This window comes from Aotus nancymaae, unplaced genomic scaffold, assembly GCF_030222135.1.
Source record: "Aotus nancymaae isolate 86718 unplaced genomic scaffold, 86718_ANA_hifiasm-v0.15.2.pri h1tg000131l, whole genome shotgun sequence".
In the NCBI taxonomy this organism is placed as follows: domain Eukaryota; kingdom Metazoa; phylum Chordata; class Mammalia; order Primates; family Aotidae; genus Aotus; species Aotus nancymaae.
This window is the reverse complement of record NW_026988546.1, coordinates 4,221,252-4,242,517: the sequence shown is the minus strand read 5'-3', so window position 1 is coordinate 4,242,517 and position 21,266 is coordinate 4,221,252. Positions and strand designations below refer to the sequence as shown.

At 44.0% G+C, this 21,266-nt stretch overlaps 1 protein-coding gene across 7 annotated transcripts in view; it reads left to right on the top strand.

Moving 5' to 3' along the window:
* Positions 1–1,738: 1,738 nt before the first annotated feature.
* Positions 1,739–21,266, top strand: part of AFF3 (ALF transcription elongation factor 3) — a 565,049-nt gene continuing 545,521 nt past the window's right edge. For 3 of the 7 annotated variants that reach the window (XM_064371397.1, XM_064371395.1, XM_064371394.1), the window contains exon 1: positions 1,780–1,855. In XM_064371397.1, coding sequence (XP_064227467.1) covers positions 1,803–1,855 — 53 coding nt within the window. In that variant the 5' untranslated portion in view covers positions 1,780–1,802. Of the gene's footprint in view, positions 1,856–21,266 lie in introns of all 7 variants that reach the window. The other 4 variants (XM_064371398.1, XM_021671747.2, XM_064371399.1 and 1 more) reach the window with 3 other exon arrangements.

The following is a 21,266-nucleotide window of genomic DNA, read 5'->3' as shown; positions in this document are numbered from 1 at the left end:
CATTTTCCCAGACTATGTTGATGCCGACTCTGCCTTAATTTAGCGTTTTACATTTTGCACATTAGTTATAGATGCTGATGAAGAAAGGATTGATTCAGAGCTGGGGGAAAAAGGGGGCCAGGCTGAGCATTCTGAAATCTAGTCTCAAATAGGAAAGAAGTCTCACTGGCCTTTTGGTCTTCTATCTGTGTCCCGAACTAAGTTTGTTAATCCTCATTCGGAGGTGGGTGAGGCGAGAGGGTGGACTCTTCGGTTTGACGTTGGAGGAATCCCGTCACTTGCACCCAAGGGTTTCCATTCTGGCAGCCCCAGTCAGTGGTTCTTATCCAGGAAAAGGAACAAAGGGGAGAGTGCTGGAAGGGACTCCCTTTTGGCTGGGAGTGTGAGGTTTGGTGTGCGTGGTGAGGCATAACTGCAGGCTCTGTGCTGCTCTCTAGGAATGCTGGGGAATCCCTGGTTAGAATCCGGAGCTGTGGCCAAGAGGTCAGGAGAGTCAGGGGGGCCTTGGAGGGGCTTCCGGTTCTAGGCCAGCTGTGGAGAAGCAGAGGTATGGCCCTGACTGAGACAGGCGCTTCTCAGCATGTACAAAAAAGTAAGTCGGGGGAAGAGCTGTCTTTACAGTGAGGGAGGTTATTATTACTTTTTAGGAGCCACGATGAGACTCTATCACCCTTCTAGCTGATCACCTGCCTCTCCAGACCGGAGACTGGCGGCAAGTTTGCAGTTGACACCCGGAGGCCAGTCTGTCCCCCTTCCCCGTAAGAAATAAAAAGAAAGGAGGTTGGTTTCCAGGGCTGGCCAGCTGGAGGGTGGGTGGGACCCCCACTGGAGGCCAAACCGCAGAGGAGAGCAGGTCCGGGTGGAAGAGGTCTCCTCCGCAACGCCCCTTTATTTAGCTGAACTTGCGGGCTCCAGAGACCTTAAACGGTTTGTTTAGGGCGCTGCTGCGGGTGGCACAGCTCTCTCTCCGCGCCTGGGCGGCCGGGGAATTCCCCCGCACCCACCCGGGTCCGCTGCCCGCGGGAGCGCCCAGCAGAGTCAAGTGGATTCTGGGCCTAGGGAGAAGTGCGTGCAGCCCCGGCAGGGCCGGGCGGGGCCAGGCGCGGGCGGGCGGCCGAGGGATGCGGCAGGGCCAGGCAAAGCTCCGCGTCCCCCCGCACTCGGCGCCGCCACCTCGCCGCCCTCTCCCGCTTGCGGGGTCGCCCCGGGCACCCCCGGGCTGCCGAGGGGCAGACGGGCCGCGGAGGGGGCGGGAGAGTGGCGGCGGGGCGGCGCGGCCTGCGAGCGCCGCGGGACCCCGAAGAGCGGCGCGGGGAGCGCAGGGGCGCGCGGGGCGGGCGCGGCGCGGGGCTCACGGCGCGCGCGCGCCTCGGCCTCGCCCGCGCACACGCGCCTCCCGGAGGAGAAAGAGGCGGGCGGGCGGGCGCAGAGCACCGCGGCGGCGGCGGCGGCGGCGGCGGCTGCAGCGGGCCGGGCCGCCGGGAGGGAGGGGAGGAAGGGCGGGCGCTGGGCCGGGGGCGGGGGGCGGCGGCGGCGCGGCGAGCTCGCCGCTCTCTCCTGAGTGTGCCTGCGCGCAAGCCGGGGAGCGGGTGAGTGCTCTGGCCGCTGCCGCCCGGCCGGCCGGTCCGGAGTCGAGGGTGGGGGGCGCCTGGAGCCCCGACCCGGGGGCGGGCGGCGGGCGGGCGGCGGCCGCTCCGGCGCGGTTGGGATGCACCTTGAGCGGCGCTTTTCGTTGCAGCGCGCGGGCGGCCCGAGCCTCGGCGGCGGCGGTAGCAGCGACGGCGGCGCTGACACCTCCCACCATGGACAGCTTCGACTTAGCCCTGCTCCAGGAATGGGACCTCGAGTCGCTGTGGTGAGTCCCCGTGCCGGCCGCTTCGGGCGGGCGGGAGCGGCGAGGGGCGGCCGCGGCGGCCCGCGCGCCCTCACCTGGGCGGGGGGCTCCGGGCGGCCGGCCGCCGTGGGGGTGGGGTGGGTCGGGGGCGCCCGCCTCGCCGGCCCTTTCCTGCATCCCTGGGGGGATGCGCGGCCGCCAGCCGGTCTCTTTCCTCCTCTTCTGTCCCCCTCCCTCGCGGCGGCCGGCCCCAACCCAGGGGCTGGTGATCTAGGTAGCCAGGGGCAGAGCGCAGCTTTGGGGAGGAAAAGAAGCGATTTGAAGACTGTCACTAACGCCTGGGGATCCACCCGTCGGCCCCTTGCTCCTCTCACTTCCTTTCCCTCCGATTGCTCCCCCTCCCTCCTCCCCGAGAGCCTCTGGCTGGCACCAGCGACCCCCTGGAGTTGGCGCTGCTGCGAAGTGCCCTTAGAGGATGCTCCAGCCTCCCTGCCTGCGCCTGGTCTCGGCTGCATCCTTTCTGTCTTTCCCACTCACAGCCACCGAGATGGAAAAGTAAACACCCAGGGCAGGAGATGAGTGTTTCTCCGTGCGGGAATTCCAGAGGCCTTGGCCCAGGGAGACTCCTTTCCTCGAGGTTCACAATTCTCTGGGCCCTTTCTTCACACCTCTTCACAGTTGCACTCCTCCTCCCCACCCCACTCAGGCGCCCTGGGTATCCCTTTTTGCCACGCTTGCAGCTCGCAGCCCGCAGCCTGGGGGGCACTCCAGGTTCTGTTTCTCGGGGATCTCACACTGGGGAGCTGCTGTAGGTAAATTGCCGCTGGAAGCAGTTTAATTCCAGTTGCGGGTGTCTTAAAAATCCCGTTGGCTGGTTCAATATCCCTCTTATTCCCCCGTCTTTCTCTGCCCCCCCCAATATCTCTTAAATGTTTCCAACCAGCACTGTTCAGGTGATAAAATTACTGCCTGCATATTCCTGGAGGAACTTGTGTTATGTTTAATATTTACGGGGATGAACATCTGCTGGAACAAGCATATTAACTGCACTCTGTTCTGCCTCTGGTAATCGCTTATTGTAGAGCTGAGCTTTTTTTTTTGCTTTTGCTTTAATTCAGTAAAGAGTTCACATGTGTCTAAAACTGCAAGTGGTGTGCACATGAATATGCAATGTACAGTTTTAAAGCTAAACTGCTTTATGATTTATGACTCATATAGATGATATGTGGATCTGTGTGTATTTTCTGTGATTTAGGTTTCCAGTGACTTTTATTTTCCTAAAGACAGGTGTAACAAAATAAACTGGACACAAAGCTAGCACATTATCGAACGATTTCTTACAAAAGATCCTGTGATGAGTAAGTACAGCTTGCTCTGCATAATGTTGGTGCCTATAAAACATACAAGGATGGGCCCTAATGTAATACAACTTTTACATATTGCCCTAGAAACTTCAAAGAGCCAGGGCAGAGAGAATATGAAACATGTGACTCTGTAAAAGTTGCTAATTACTATGTTACTGCTGCTCCTGGGGTTTCATTTACAGATACCTATTATTTTATAGGTTTACATTTAGAAATGTTGGTTTCTGGCACAAATTCAATAGCTTTCCAGATAACAACTGTACTTTAAAAATGACATTTGCTTTTAAAAGGCAGTTTTTCAGTCAAAGGGAAGAACTTACTGTTTTGGTATGTTTTTATGCTGCTTGTCTGCTGACGCAAAGTGAACCCCCTCATGACTTTTGTAAGTAATATTTTGAGATTATCAGCCATAATTTGTGGGCTCTTCCTGCACGGGGCTGAGCTCTGTTTCCTTTTGCATCCTTAGTTCCCAGCTGAATTACCCTGGAGCAGTGTCAGAATAAATATCTTTTGAATTGACTTGAAATTTACATTAGATACAGTACGTTTTTTATTTTTTAAAAAGCAGAAAATACATGTTTTTTAAAAAGTTGACGTACATGCAATCAGATTTTAATCAGTGCATTGATTTTTGGCTTATGACAGCGTGCAGACTTTCTTGATCACAACATACTAGGGCAGTTTGGCTTGACCAGAGAGGGTTTCCAGTTTTGCAGATGTAGAATTACATTTTACAAAAGCTCTTATGTTTCTGGTAAGTTAAAGATAAACCAGACTTGAATATGCATTTCTAACATGTTTAGACATTTTTCTCAGTTATAGATGAATTTTTGGATGATACGTTCTCAGTTTTATGGTTTACATAAAATTTTAAGTTTATCGTTTATTTTTAAGCTTATAATTGGTTCAAAACACGAATATTTGAGTACTTTCTGTCTGTCCAATATTTTGATATCCATCGTTTTCTTTGAATGTCTTAATCCTGGAAAGGATAAGTGGTAGTAGTCCCATTTTATAGATGAGGAAATAGAAGCTTTGGACTATTAAATGACTTTACTGAGGTCATAAAACAGATGACAGCAAACTTTTAAACTAACATTTACTTATCAGACACTGTTCTGGGTACATTTCACGTTTTAGCTCAGTTAATCTTCACAACATTATAAAGCAAGTATTCTTATTAGTTCTATGTTACAGATAGGAAAACTGAAGATGGGGAGATAGGTAACCTTCCCAGAGACACACATCTAAATATGTAGCAGCTGTATTTCCACCAAAAATTAGCTTCAAAGCCCAACTATCTGACTTCAAATCCAGTCAGACAATGCCATTTTCTAGAGTACTTCAGATGTCTCTCAGTTTATAAGGACAGCTCTGAAATTAATTACAAAACAAAATCTGATAGACTGGAAGTTAAGGTTTTTTTAAAATATCAAAGAGAAAGTTAGAGCCCTATATAGTATTAAAATTAAAAATTTGAAAATAAAATACCATAGTTAGGAAAGTATACCTGTTAATTATGAATTACTGTATTAGAGCAATATACATTTTAAATAAAGACCATTGAAAGCTTCTTCCTTTAATTCATCATAGAAAACCTTTTTTTTTTGAAGGGGGAAGGAGGAGGTACAGATTAATGGCAAAAGATAATCTTATTTTAATCCCTAACAACTTTTTCTAATTGATGGACATCATTTTCCAGTTGAACAAATTGGAGTTTATTAGTTGTGACTGTGGCTTTGAATCTGAGCCAGTTTATTCTTACAGTCACAGAAAGTGTCCTCAAATGACTGTATAGATAATATGAAGGGAAAAGCTCAGTTCTGTTGAATATAATCAATATACACAATCAATTGATAATTCAAGAACTACCTCCTTTGCCTCCTTGTATACTCTTCCCCCGACTCAGAAACATTCATACTTATTTTTCAGAATGGGTTTTTTGAGCCTGAATTATCCAGATGGCTGTTTCAACCTTTTCATACCATAAAGTTGAAAAAGATAGTCCTAATTTCCGTCTCTAATTCCACTTCAGATTTCTGATTTGAAGCAAGACTGGAAGACTTGGAACAAGGTGAAAGTGCTCATTCAGCACCTGACACTGTAGCTTTGTTCTGTAGAGTTGAAGAGTTGGGCATTCGGTGAGTTAACAGGGACAGATATGCAGAGGTACAAGGCCATCCCCTCCACTCCCTGCTCCTCCTTCTGTGGTACATCAGCTTTTGATTAGGTGCTAGACATATAAGCCATTCCTCAGGGCCTTTAAAATGATGACCATCCTTTTTAACAGGCCATCTGTTGCTTTCATTTATTCATTTAAGAAATATTTATTGATCATCTCAAGTACAAGACCTTTTGCTGGTTGCTGTGGGGGATGCACAGATGAGTGAGGAAATTAAGACAACTACACACTTGAAAAAGGAACTTTTCAACACTGGTGATTCAGAAAAGAGACCATATTTGGGACTGGGGTGGTAGTAGAGGATGGAAAGAGGAAAAATTGAGTTAAAAAAATGCTTCCATGAAATAGGGTGGCCTTTGAACTAAGTCTTGGAAGACAGATGGCATTTTTACAGATGGTGGGGGTGGGAATATTGAGAGTACATTGGGGCATCCTGGGCAAAGAAAACTTGAACAAGGGCTTTCATGGTGTCTCTGAAAGATCCTTTTATGCATCATGGTGGAATTACCTATACTGCATATTTTAAAGATGCAGACTCATGAGGTAGATTCAGTGAAGTTTTCCAAAATGAACTTGTATTTCATCTTCCTTAAATCTTAACACATTTTAATCATTGGAGAGAAAGTCTATCAACATACAGTAGTATAATAAATATTCTGATTTCCCTGGCACTCACCCCATTCCTCCATAGCTTCATATAAGCCAGATCCATACACTTTTGTTCAGATAGGCATTATTCTTTGTATTCCTTTAAGGTGAAGCCTTCGAAGTTATAATACATGGATCATTTCATACTCATCAACCTGTTCAATTCAATAAGTATTCACAGAGTATTAGGCAGAGGAGAGGTACCATTAAGGCAGTGACTTTCAAATGCTTCAGACCCTGACCCCCAGTAACAAATAAACATTTAACACTGTCACCCACCACCCCTTGCACATGCATACACATAACTGAAACAAGAGTGTCATGAAATATCTCTTGTTACTATGTATGATACACTTAGCTATATCCTATCCTGTTTCTTTTTTTTTTCTTTTTAAAAATTTGCCATCCATAGGCTGAAACCTGCAGTTTAGACAACCCTGCTATAGAGGATGCATAGGACAGAGTGTGTTTGTTGGGAACTTACAGGAGAATAAGCCATACCCATAAATACCTGCAATCCAAGGCCTACACTGCCTGTTTGAGGGGGTTAAGATACTCACTTAACCATGAGTATCTTACTTTCAACAGGAAGATATTCCTGGTTAAGTGGCATTTGAAATGGGTCCTGGAGTAGAGTTTCAGGAGGAAATGAAAAGGAGGAAATCCACATGGCAGGAAGACTGTGAATAGAAACAGGGAGGGAGGAAAGTGTGGATCTTGTTTGGTGAAGGTAGGCTAACACAGGCAGGGAGGGATGTGGAGCCACTGGCAGTTCAGGCCCCCTAAGGGCACTGCCCGGTAGTGCCCACTGACGCTTTTGCTTGTCTTCACGTCAACCCCCAGGGGACATGCCCAGGCCATTGGATGGCTTCCTCCAGGCCTCTTTAGACTTCCCTTCATAGTGCCAGAAAATGCCACAGATCCCTGATCTTGACCCTCAGTTGCCTCTACCCTTTCCTCCAGCTGCAGTAAAGCAAACATTTTAAGGCCTATTCCTATCCTTTGGTCAGCCCTTTTGGGTCAAAGCAGAGCACAAAGAAAGGGCAGAAGGAGAGTACAGGTGTCTGAGCCCCAGGTGTCCTGGAGTTGATAGCAGAGAGCAGCCCTGCGGAGTTGGAGCTGTGGGATGTGCTTATTCACACTGGCCAAAGGTCACCAGGTAGTGTAGTTGACTGCTTGGCTCTCATTGGCCCTCAGCGTACCCCTGGAGGGGCCTCGGCAGGTACTGGGAGGCAAAGGCGTCCCAGAAGAGTGGCTTCCAGGGCTAGGGCTGTGGGCAGCAACAGGGAAGGGGCCACTCACCGTGGAGGAGGCTGGGGGCCTCAATGGGAAGCAGTGGAGTGCTGCTTCTGCCGTGGAGAGCTCAGGCTTTGTGTGGGGCATGTTTCTGAGAAAGCCAGGTGGAGAGACTGGTTATTTCAGGGCACCGAGAACTTAGGGACTCCAGCTGGACTGGGATCCCAGAGGATGCCAGGGAGGAGGAGCCCAGGGAGAGTGTGCATTAATGTGCGGATGGGTTTTTGACCAAATGTCTTTTGATGACGATGAAGATGAGTATTGTGTGTAGGGAAATGATTCCTTCCTGTGTTCCAGATTCTCCTTTGTGAAAATGTAGAAGGGTTTTAAAATGCTAAGAATCTATTTTTGGAGAATGTCCTTGTTAACCACAATCGGTCTAATCAATGGCACTCGAACAACTTGAATGAGGGCCTTTGGCTTTATACAGGTTAAAGTAATAGGCAAATTAAGAAAAAAGGAAACCTCTCAATATGAAGTGCAAGATTGTGTGTGTGTGTGTGTGTGTGTGTGTGTGTGTAAGTGGAATTTTTAACCTGGAGTAGATTTGCCTGTTTGGTTTTTTTTTTAATTTTATTTTTTGGGAATAAAGCCTTGGTGGCAAAATCAAGGCCATAAAAGATGATTTTAATATCATTTAATGGTAACATAATGTTTTTTTTGTTGTTGCTTTATTTCAAAGCGAAATCCATAAAACTTATTTTCAATGTTGGCTGTTCCTTTTTGTCTTGGAATTTAATTGAGGTTTCTGAATTCAGCTGGCTCCAGCCTTGCTTTTTGTTTGGCCCTGGGCAGGCAGCGCATGATTTTTCTCATTTCCTATTCTCAGTCTTGGTTTAATCACTTATAAAATGACAACACTTAGACTGGCCTACCTCATAAGGTTGTGATGTTAAGTAATAAAAGTGTCAATTGCTTTGGATGCCAAATGTAGCTCTTCTATACCCTTTGCTTTCTTAAAAATGTTTCTTTTTCATAAACAAGGAAGGATACAGAAAGGCCACATGAGGTCAGATTCAGCAGTCCATGTGGTGCACCGTTTTGTCCCTAGCAATAGGACCCAGGGACGGTTTTGAGTAGAGGTTGGTTGTTTTTCTTAGTCGCGCATCATAGTCCAGGAGACAAATATGCTCGCTCTTATGGTTGTACTACTAACATATGTAGATCTATTAACCATTACATAATCTTTTATGTTTCACTGAGAATGTATTGCATTACCAACCATTACATCGAATGACCTCATTTGGCACTGTGGGTCTCATTAAATTATGTCAGGCTAATCATAATTTAGTTTCACTAGAAACAAAATACACAATGTTTATACCAGAGTTAGAGGACACCACCCAGTCCAAGAAACTAAATGGATTGAATCTAAGGAAATTTACATCCAGGACATGATAGGGGCCTCAAGTGTTTGAAGGCATTCAGCTGGGAAGTGGATATAGAGTTGTTCTTGGTTGCTCAAGGGCAGGAGTAAGATCAGTGGGTGTGAGAGCATTTAACAGTGATGTGATGTGGGCCATCTCAAAGGGTAACAATTACCTGACTTTGTAGAAAGACATTCCTGAGTAAGCAGAGCGGCAGCAATATGCTATCTCTGAGATTCCTTCCAGCTTCAAAATTCTATATGATCATTCCCCTCACAGGGTAGCAGGAATCAGAGTACAGAAGTCATTAGTTGTATTCACTTGTGTATTTTCCCTCTGCAATTTTCCCACTCACCTGTGGAGAAAGGCACAGAGGGTACTTAAACTTCTTCACATAATTTCTTCCCAGGAGGCTCATTGTTAGCGGAGGTAAACAAAAATGACTGTAATTTGGAGACCACTTTAACATAGCAACTCTGTTTAGAGTTATGTGCTTAACTTGATACTGGAAATAATTTTATTTTTCTTTTTTTTATGGACAGGAAATTAGTTTTTGATAATCCCCTAGAGGACTACGATGAGAGTCTGTTGGTCTTAGTTAAATTTTTCTTGTCATATCTGTACTGTTTACCTGCACTATGAAGTGACAGAACAGAAATTCAGTCAGTGTTCATTGACGTGTTAATTAGCTACCTGGCAGTTTAGACAGAAAAAGGCTTTACTGTAGTGGATCACCACCAGTGCAGGGAAACCATCTGATTTTGTTTTAAAATTTCAAAATATGTTTGTTTTCACATAGAATGCTTCTAGAAGAAGAAAAGACTCAGGGTGTGGAAAATAGTTTTATAGGTCAGTATGCTTAGCTCTCACTCGGGAATGCTTCTTAGACTTTCATGTGCATCCAAATAATCTAGAAGCGTCCTTAACATACACATCCTAACCTAATCGAACCAGGAGTCTGCATTTCTTTCTTTTTTATTTTTTTGAGATGGAGTCTTGCTCTGTTGCCAGGTGCCAGGCTGGAGTGCAGTGGCACGATCTCGGCTCACTGCAACCTCCACCTCCCAGGTTCAAGCAATTCTCCTGCCTCAGCCTCCCAAGTAGCTGGGACTACAAACGCACACCACCACACCCAGCTAATTTTTGTATTTTTAGTAGAGATGGGGTTTCACCATGTTGGCCAGGATGGTCTTAATCTCTTGACCTCGTGATCCACCTGCCTCAGCCTCCCAAAGTGCTGGGATTACAGGCGTGAGCCACTGCGCCCAGAGGAGTCTGCATTCCTAACTGGCTTCCAACTAATAGTTTTGGTTCACAAACCAATCTTTGACTTGTAAGGACTAAGTGGATAAAAATTTCCTTTAAAAAGAAGCAGTTTCAACATTTGCATCTTCTTCTTCCTGTTTTGGGGATGCCTTTGGGTGATAACAGTAGAGTTCCACACAGTTTGATGGTTACATTTAGATGCAGTATTTATTTTATTTTTGTGAGTCTTTCTAATACAATTCTGATGAGTGAGGGGGTGGTTAATTGTATTCTAGTGGAGATATGGTGGGAAGTAAACAAAAAAACCGAGGTGAACGTAATTTGTAATAAATAGGCTAATCACTTTTTATAGCCTCTCAGTTCTAATCATTCCTTCAAAGCCCGGGACCTTCTGCTGTACCAGGCGTGAATGCTGACAGTAACTGGATAGTCTTATCGACACTTTTGGATTTGTGGAGAATCTCTTAATAACTCCTGTAGGTACCCAGGATTCAGACCAAATGTCCCTATTTTCTCCTAGCCATCTGTCTTTGGGAGGGCTGGGGTGGGGAGGATAGGAGTATTGGGGGTGGGGTCAGCTGTTTGCAGAATTATTGCACTACCCCGTGGCCATAGCTGCAAATTGCAACTTTCCTAGTGTCCTAGGAGAAATTACAACTCAAGACTCTACCTGGAACCAACAGTAGGTTTCAGATACCTCAGTTGGGGACTTTGCATCCCAGCTCTGCTAACCATCTTCTCTCTGCCCATTACCGGAGTACCCTGAGTCCATTAGGTGGTCAAACTTAGATGCCGTTTTCGTGCGTAATTTCCCATTCTATTTCGTTAGAAAAATGTTTGCATATAGAATGGATGATGCAAGGAAATATGGCACAATTGATTTTGCATGTTCGGTGATACTGACAGGAAGCTTATTGACTTCATCTTTCTAAGGAGGGTGTTTCTGTTCACATAAGTACCTGAATGTACATACACACATTTTCATTCTCTGAAGTAGGCATTGAAAACTGCAACTGACAAGAGAAGCCCAGACTGGATTTAAACAATGGGAATTATTTCGGATTTGGAAAAGAAAGGTGAATTTTCATGAATAGCAGGGCAAATTTAAATCTTGCTGTCTTGAGACACGTGAACTGGTGGACGTAGGGCTTGCGATAGTATTTAGCATCATTTGGGGCCACAGTTGTTATTTATACTCTTAGTGGCTGTGGTACTGCCTTAATACATCATCGTCCATTATGTGATCTGACTAATTGTGTTTAACCATTTCTTGCTGTTAGACTTTTCGCCGAGTTCAATGAGGAAACAGAGACCGGAGTGAGGAAATTAAAAGCCAATTTATTCGGCTCCCGGGCGAGGTTCTATGGTCCGGGAAGGGGCCAGAGAAGTCGCGCTTCTCTTCTTGGGGCGTGGGGTTTTTTACGGAGTAGAAGTGGCTGATTGACTACGGGGGAAACAAAGACAAGGTAGTTCTATTGGGTATTAAAAGACTGGGGATGGGCGAGGTGAACAAAGCGGGGGCATTTCCATTGGGTATGAAGGGAGTGAGCACGGACGAGGGGCTGGCCGAGGATGTACGGGGGAGCTACCATAGGGCAGGCTCTTGGCAGGCCTTTTCAAAATTTATGGCAGGTGCAGGGCTGAGATTGGAATGCGGAAATGGGCAAGGGGAGCCTGCGTGGAGAGGGCAAATGCTGAGCAATGTGCTCAGTATGATGATGTAGTTTTTAGGCACGGAGAGAGAAGGGCATGTCCATTCGGCTCCCAGGGAGGCACCGGCCTTACACTTGCAATATGCTGTTCTAACTCTTCCTTCAGATTGTGGGGGAAGAGAGAGGAAAACAGTTGCCCTCAAGCCTGAAGACAGATCGGACCTATAGTAAGATAAGCAAATATTTGATTATTGCTTCAGTACTAGTGTCATCAAATTAATACATTTCCATTTTTATTTTTTTTGAGATGGAGTCTTGCTCCGTCTAGAGCGCAGTGGTGTGCTCTCGGCTCACTGCAACCTCCACCTCCCAGATTCAAGCAATTCTGCCTCAGCCTCCCGAGTAGCTGGGATTACAGGTGCCCACCACCATGCTTAGCTAATTTTTGTATTTTTAGTAGAGATGGGGTTTCACCATCTTGGCCAGGCTGGTCTTGAACTCCTAACCTTGTGATCCACTCACCTTGGTCTCCAGAGTGATGGGATTACAGGCATGAGCCACTGCACTTGGCCTACATATTCTTTTACATTGAAGAAAACACAGTTCACTGACTATAAATATATAGTACAAATAACAGATAGGTGATTTAGACAACTCCCCCACCAAAAAGAAAGACTGTCAGACTCAGAGGTTTACTCTATTGGGTCCCAAGAAAAAACATTCAGGAGTTTCTTAAGAACAGAAAAAGCAACAGATGATGGTCAAGTAGGTTCTGACCTTTAGATGCATTATTCGGGCTTTTGCCCTGGGACCCTGCCTTGCCTGAGAAGTGGGCCCCATAGGGCCTGCTTGCTACTTGTCCTACCAGTCGTATTCCATGGCAGGGAGGCTTCTGGTGTCCTTTCTCAGCACTGCTGAGGTAGAAAGTGCAGTTGGATGTCGAAGACTTTATCTCATGCTGTGAAGTACGTATCTTCATTGGCCATAGACTCTGCAGTTTACTAAAATAGAAGCTCACAGTGTCCTGGGAGGAAGCAGGTAGACTTTCCTTGCTAGACCTTCACAGTGTCCTCAGGATTTGAATGTTTAGATCCTTCCACGTTCTGAAACATCCTGCCAGGTCCCTCTTCTCTTTAGGAGTGCCAGGGTCCCCAGCTCCTGGGCTGTGGATTGGTATTGGTCCAGGGCCTGTTAGGAACTGGACTGCGCAGCAGGAGGTGAGTGGAGGGTGAACAAGAGAAGCTTCATCTGTATTTACAGCTGCTCCCCATTGCTCATATTACTGCCTGAGCTCCTGTCTCCTCTCAGATTAGCACTAGCATTAGATTCTCATAGGAGCATGAACCCTATTGTGAACTGTGCATGTGAGGGATCTAGGTTATATGCTCCTTATGAGAATCTAAAGCCTGCTGATCTGTCACCATCTCCCATCACCCCCAGATGGGACCCTCTAGTTGCAGGAAAACAAGCTCTGGGCTCCCACTGATTCTACATTATGGTGAGTTGTATAATTATTTTATTATATCTTACAAGGTAGTAATAGAAACAAAGTACACAATAAATGTAATGCGCTTGAATCATCCTGAAACCATTCCCCCACGCCTAGTGCACAGAAAAATTGTCTTCCACAAAACTGGTCCCTTATGCCAAAGAGGTTGGGGATCACTGCTGTTGTGGGAATGGAAATGAGGTTTCACCTGAAAGGAGGATACAGCTCTAGCAACCCTCTGAGTAAAATACATAAGCTGTCTGTCATCTCGAGGAAATAGATGGCAACCTCAGAAATGGGAAGACCACACTACTCTAACTCGCATCTATGACTATGTGCAGTAGCCTCTCTGTTTTGATGGATAATCAAATGGGCTCACATTTTACCATGGTGGGCCAGCTGTGGCCCTAGCTGTATGACTCTCTAGGATGAAGCGCTTAACCTGTCTGGACTCAGGTTACAGTGATACAGATAAAGTCCATTTTGCCTGAGCACCAGTGATCATCGGGTGCGGAGGGATATTGTAGAGGCCAGGACAGTGTTTGACGTGAGCCTGCTTAGTCCTTCGCAGAAGCATGTCCATGTTCAGGAGAGGACAGCTCAGCGGGTACCACCAGGACTCTTATTTATATTCCTTTCACTGAAGGTAGTTCCTTCCCCAGAATATGGCCTAGCTGTTTTTGAGAACCAGTCCTTGTAAGTGACTTCCTTTGATTTTTTTCAATAAGTAGAGTTTTATCTTTTAGTATGAACAGAACACCTGAGAAAATTCTTTGGAGTCTGAAAGAAAGTAGGGTGTTTTGGTTTCTAATATTTAGGTAAATAATTAGTTACATAAATTGTTTTCTAATCTTGTTCTTACTTTTATTCCTCAGCAGAACAAAATTAGTATTTTAGGCCAGGCATGATGGTACAGGCTGATCATGCCTGTAATCCTAGCATTTTGGAAGACCAAGGCAGGAGGATGGCGCAAGCCTAGGAGTTTGAGACCAGCTTGGGCAACATGGGGAGACCCCATCCCTACAGAAATACTAGCTGGCTATCGTGGTGCATACCTGTGGTTCCAGCTACTTGGATTGCTTGAGACATGATTGCGCCACTGCACCCCAGTCTGGGTGGCAGGGAGAGACTTTGTTTTAGTTATGTTTTAGAGCCCTAAAATATACGATAATGTAACACAATCTGTCTACAGTATAGAGGGCTTTAAGCTGCTCTTTGTAACTTTCTTCCTCTGGATTTCTAGGTTTCTGGGTTGAGATGAGCGTCTTTTTATTGAGCCAGACACAGAAGTGAAGAGACCACATTTCTAGCCCTTGATATGTTTATACTTCAGCCTGATAATAAGAACAGATTATTATTTCATTAGTATAAGTGGAGTTTTTACCTGCCCAGAATCCTGTGGAGTATATACAGGGGTACCCTACCCAGCATGGTATTTTAGGGAAGATTTCCTAGAGAAAGTGACATCTGATTAGAGTCTTTTTTTTTTTTTTTTTTGAGATGGAGTCTTCCTTTGTCACTCAGCACACTGCAACCTCTGCTTCTTGGGTTCAAGCGATTCTCCTGCCTCAGCTCCTGAGTAGCTGGGATTACAGGTGCATGCCACCACACCCAGCCAATTTTTGTATTTTTAGTAGAGATGAGGTTCCACCATGTTGGCAAGGATGGTCTCGATTTCTTGACCCCCTGATCCGCCTGCCTCAGCCTCCCAAAGTACTGGGATTACAGGTGTGAGCCACCGTACACGGCTCTGATTGGAGTCTTAAAAGAGGAATAAGAGCTATCCAGGTTGGGAGTGGGGTGGGGATATGGTAGGTACAATAATGTAAGCAAAGGCAAAGAGGTGAAAATTAACAAGTTGTGAACAATAGCAGTGACCAGTGCAGGTCAGTTTCAGGTCTGTGGGATTCAGGTAGGGAACGGCAGGAGGGGAGGTTGGGGAGCGGAGCTAGGAGCAGTTCTTGGAGGGCCTTGCATGGCTTTCTAAGGAGCTTGTACATTTTCCAGTAGGTGAAGGCCTGCATAAGGGCTTTAAGCAGGGGAGCAAAATGGTCACATTTGCATTTTGTTATTTCGAGAAGGCACTGTATGTGGAGGAGTCTGGTGGCTGTGAGAGGCCATGTCTGAAGGTCAGTCAGGAGTTAGGGCTGACCAATCTGGGCCAGTGAGGATGGAGAGGAGGAGAGGGACTAGAGATCTGTTGGCGTGACGGGGGCAGAATTCACTCATTTTCTGGGTAGGAGGGAATGAAGGCGCTTTGAGGCTCTCAAGCTTGTGTGATGAGGTAGGGAAAGGAGGAGGAAGAGGGAGCTGAGTGGGGAAAGAGGAACCCTTTGGATTTAAATATGTTGCATTTAAATGCCCTTGGGCCATGAAGATAAAATTGCCTGTAGGAAGTTTACAGGAGAGCCTGACATTTAGGGAAAAGGTCAGGATGGAAATAAGTGGGCGTTATCAGCATATAGGTGCTGGTGAAAGCCATGAGATTGGACAGGACTGTCTAGGGCAGAAGAGGAGAGAATGAGAAGTAGGCTGCAGGCACCACAGTGCAGTGGGAGGGAAAGCAGCCGGTGAGGGGTGTTAAAACGGAAAGGTCAGCGAGAGCGAGGCCAAGAGCCGGTGGGGTCTGTGGCCAGCTGCTTTATCTTTATGGAATTGGCAGTGGGAGTGAAAGAATGGATGGGCGGTGGGAGGACGGCTGTGTGTGCCCATCCACTCTTGAAGGGAAAGATGGGCAAACTGTTGGAGGAAGGCCTCAGAGGAGATGTGGGCAGGCCAGGCCCAGAATCAGAGGAAGAATGTGAGGGTGGAATCCATTTAGATACTTTGAGGTAAACCTTGTGGGTAGGGGCAGTATTTAACAAAGTATCTATGAGCAATGGAAGTTTCACAGAATGAACTACAAAGAAGAGGATAATATGAAGCATCAGATTGTAAAGGGAAACTAGTAGTTTCTTCCTAGTTATTTTTGAGTATACAACTTAAAAGTCTGCATAAGTCCCTTTGGCGTACATCTATGTCATACTATCTGTAATTTAAAGTAATTTTGATTGAGAAGTAATTGGATGAGGGTACGTAGCCAGGAAAAATTAGTAAGGTTGTCTAATTGTAGGCTGTTTTAAATGGATTTTTTTTTTTTTTTTTGAGATGGAGTCTCACTCTGTCATCCAAGCTGGAGTGCAGTGGCATGATCTTGGCTCACTGCAACCTCCACCTCCTGGGTTCAAGCGATTCTCCTGCCTCAGCCTCCCAGGTAGCTGGGACTACAGGTGCATTCCACCACACTCTGCTAAGTTTTTGTATTTTTAGTAGAGACAGGGTTTCACCGTGTTAGCCAGGATGGTCTTGATCTCCTGACCTCGTGATCTGCCTGCCTCAGCCTTCCAAAGTGCTGGAATTAAAGCTGTGAGCCACTGGGCTTTAAGTGGATTTTTAAAAGCTGTTTTCAAATGGAAAAGACAGAAAAGAGTCTCAAGATGTTGTCCTAACATTTTTGTGGATGAAGACAATGATAACAACTGTTTTTTTTTTTTTTTTTTTTGAGACGGAGTTTCGCTCTTGTTACCCAGGCTGGAGTGCAATGGCACGATCTCGGCTCACCTCAACCTCTGCCTCCTGGGTTCAGGCAATTCTCCTGCCTCAGCCTCCTGAGTAGCTGGGATTACAGGCACACGCCACCACGCCCAGCTAATGTTTTATATTTTTAGTAGAGACGGGGTTTCACCATGTTGACCGGGATGGTCTCGATTTCTTGACCTCGCGATCCACCCACCTCGGCCTCCCAAAGTGCTGGGATTACAGGCGTGAGCCACCGCGCCCGGCGATAACAACTGTTTGCCACATCTGGTCAAATCTACCATAACGCCTAAATGTAACTTTATTAATAACAATAATGATAGTATAACAATATAATTTATAAAACTACCTTATGAAAGTCATCTGAAATTGTAAGGTGAATTTTTTTCATCTAGATCATTTTACTGTTTCTTCTTAGGTTCTATACAAAGTCAGACCATCTCTTCTAGCTTTCTGACTCTAATTCTAGAAAGAAGCATTGCTTCAGTGACCTGGAAAGAGTAAACAGGCTTAATTTATGTCATGCGATAGTTGGGTAAAGTAAAAATTATAGATTCTTAGCTTAAGGGATTGGGACATATTGAAACAGATGACAAAAATAACTTTAAATTTCTTCTTTAAAAATTTTTGAGAATAAGATGTTAATGTTTAAGTTAGATTAAAAAAATCCACTTGGCTGGCAAAATTCCAGAAAGGCACAAATCAATGTTGGGAAGGGCAAAGGATTCAGAGCCAGCCAGCAATGGGTTCAGATTCTGACATGCCATTTACTAGCTGTGCCATCTTTAGTAACTCAACCTCTCTGAGCTTCGGGTTCCTTATATATAAATTTAATCCCCATAACTGCCACTGATTTGTTATGGGGATTAAATAAGATAACGTTCTTTTATGCTATCAAAGATCTCTGCCTTACAGTGTGTGATTTTCTTCTTACTAGAATTTATCATCTGTTGAATTTTCATGCCAAAAAGTGGGGAGTGATGAAGAAAGTCACTGAAATGTTTCCATCTAAAGGGCTAAAGTTTTCATGTGATAGGTTTAAAATATTGGGGAAATTGTCTTTGAAAGTACGTGTTTGCTTTCACCATGTAGAGAGTACGGTATACTTATGTCCTGATTCTTTAATTAATAATTCGACTTTGCTTGCCACTTAAAAATTAGAATCGAATTATGAATGGAGAGTAAAGCCCACATATATATTGAAAGGGAACCAGGCAATACACTTTCTGATTTATAGAAAACAAAATGTTTCATGAATGCTTTCTTTAACCCAAACTTTACTTGTAACTTGAGCCTAGTTTTGATTTTTGAAAAAATTTAAACAGCAAAAATATGTGAACCTACAAATAAATAGGGAGTGATAATCAACTGTTGTGGCCAATGAATGAACATGTATTTGATGTGGCCCTGAGATAGAGGCTGTGAAAGAATTTCCTGGATCTTATCAGGAGCTCCCAGAGCATAGGTTCATACTTTACCTCATGCCTTTTAGAGTAGGCAGCGTCTGTATTCAGGTCTGCAGAAAAATAAATGTAATGCTTTTTTGAAATGTAGAATAATGTTTGGTTTGGTTTATATTACCTAAGAAGCATGTTCTGTACTATTAGAGTAGATACCATTTCTGTGTTTGTTCTAATGAAAGTGAAAAAGGAAACAGTCCCTACCAATATTGTGAAGTACTTAATGGTATTTAAAATCTCTGGGAGACTGGGCCAAAGTAAAAATATAAACGAAATAAATGGGAATGTAGCCATTACTTTCCAGTTTATATGAGTATCACGATGCAGTATTTGGAACTGATTGCATCTGCTATAAAGTACTTTGAAGGAAACCCATTAGAAGAGAATTAATACTTGAACAGATTAGCTGCTTGCTAATGGCCCTAGCAGAAGATATTTTGTTGCTTCAAAATCTTTTCTAATTCTCATCACTCAACCTTCTTGGCTGCGTAAACAAAGGGATCTTTCCTTTTTGTTTTCCAGACATTTGGAAAACAAAATTTTCCAGAGGTGTGCATCTACCAAGAAACATTTCTTTTTACCTGATATTATAGACAGTTTTAAAAGCTAAAGTAAATTCTGGATTTTAGGTTTTTGTATCCCAGGTTGAGAGTAATCAAATGAAAAGAGGAAGCTTTTTAGGTGCCAGTAATTATTTAGTGATTGTAACATGGACCACTGATATTTTTACTTTCTTTTTTTGTATATTGATTTTGTATCCTGTGACCTTGCTGAGTGTATTCATGAGTCCTAATAGTTTTCTTTGTATTTCTTAGGATTTTATATATACACACGATCATATCATCTGTGAATAGAGATAGTTTTGCTTCTTCCTTTCCAATCTGTTTTTTTTTTTCTTGCCTGATTGGCCTGGCTAGGACCTCCAATAGAATGTTGAATAGTAGTGGAGTGAGTAGACATCTTCGGTTTGTTTCTCATCTTGAAGGGAAAGCTTTCTCATTCACTATTGAATGTGATATTATCTGTTGGTTTTTCACAGATGCACTTTATCAGGTTAAGGAATTTTCCTTCTGTTCCTAGTTTGTTGAGTGTTTTTAATCACAAAAGGTTGTGTAGTTTTTGTGAAAGGCTTTTCTACATCTATTGAGATGGTCATAAGGGTTTTAATCTGTTAATGTACTTTAATACATTGACTGATTTTTATATGTTGAACCAACCTTGCATTCCTGGACTATCTTACTTGATTATGGTATATAATCCTTTTATGTGTCACTGGATTTATTTTGCTAGTATTTTGTTGAATTACTTCCTTTTTCAGAAGCATAGTTGTCCATTTTCTTTTTTGATGATGAAAGTTCATGAACACTTGAGATAAAAATAAAGGAATATGACTTTCTCAGGACTTGCCCATAGAACCATGAAAGCATTGTTTCTGCGCATACTCTGAATGATAGTCTTCTAAGTAAGAATAGTCAAATCTCAAAAGAGATTTGAGTACTTAAATATTCAAGTCAGAAACTTTTGTGTAATGCTTTTCTAAAGAATTTTAACTTGACACATGCTTAAGAAATTCTCACATGATGTGATTTCTTATATGACACATTTAGATTTTAGGTCCTGACCTTGTGCATGTCACTCATTTTTTTTTTAGCCTAGTCTTCTAATCAGTAAACAGGATTATAAGGAAATAAAATATGGTGTGAATATGTTCATAAGATGTTACATGAGGGGAAGATATTATTTATATACATATGTAAGTATAATTATTTAGCACAGTGGTCACAAATTCAAATACCTTCAGGGGCCAGTTAGACCAAATAAATGTCTGAGGCAGTATCACAGTTGGATGTGATGGGGCTTGTGGTCCATTTGAAGCTCCACTAGCTTGCTTCAATACATTCAATGCTTCAATACATTCAAATGAAAAGTAAAACAAGCAAAATACAATGAACAACACAAACCCAAACCTGCACTTTCCTGGCCAGACATCATACATCTGCCTCTGTGGAATCCCTCATTCTAGGGGTCACTGATCAAGTATAAGGCTCTAGAGTGGAGCTTCAGCTCCACTCTGGGGTCTGGTTTTACCTTATCCAAAGCTTCATTTTCTCAGTAAAATGCAGATAATGTGTGTCTTGCCTAACTTTAAGTGCTGCTGTGAGAGGTTTGAATGACGTAACAGATGGAATTGACTCAGGGTATTAAGGCCTTTATAAATGTGTGGAATGTTGTTTTACTGTTTCTATAAATCTTAACTTTTCTATAATCTCAGTAAAGGTGATTTTCTTGTTAAGAAGGTTTAGTATCCAGACATTGGAAAACTCCAGAAGACCAGCTAGAAACATCTCCTTTCAATAGTAGAATAACCTTGGTAATAGGTGCAAGCCCATTTAATGTACTTCCCCACTTGAATTGTTACCTGGATCACCCTACTGCAATTCAAGTAAAAAGATCCATGATATGCTCTTTTCACCATTAGGTTCTCTTAGATACGGGAATTCTTATGACAATATGGCAGTATGCATAATTCTTACAAACCGGATACATTGTCTCTGAGGGCTTTCTGTGGTTCCCTTAACATATAAACAGAATGTCAGAATTTGTCTCTTGGTATACTAGCATTTGAAAGAGTTTGATTTCTACAGTTTTCTGACCACAGTAAATCCAGTGTTGACATCTTGATACCTCTGTGGGAGGTTCCTTTGGAGCAAGATGTAACCCAGCGTCTGCACAAGATCTGCCAAGTACTCCACCGCAGCAGTGCCTGGCTCAGCTTACTAGTTACCCTCGGTCAGCAGGCACAGCCATAGAAACCTATGAGTCACAAGTTTATTGAGTTTTTTCTATGCATAATACATCATGTTGGCTTGGGGACAGTAAAAAAGTAACGTGGCCCATGCTCTGAAGAAGCATGGAGTCTGTATGGAGAGAAACCAGTATCCATGAAATAGTTGTAGTGTCTGGACTCTTGGACTGTTAGATCTATCTGTAAGGAACCTTAGAGACCATCTTTCCAGCTCAGCTCCCTCAATGGACAGGAGAGAAACTGATGCCTGTAACTAAATGCTTATTTCTATGGTGTAGTCCAGGGCTTTTCAAATTTAACTGCTTATCAGAATCAGTTGGGGATCC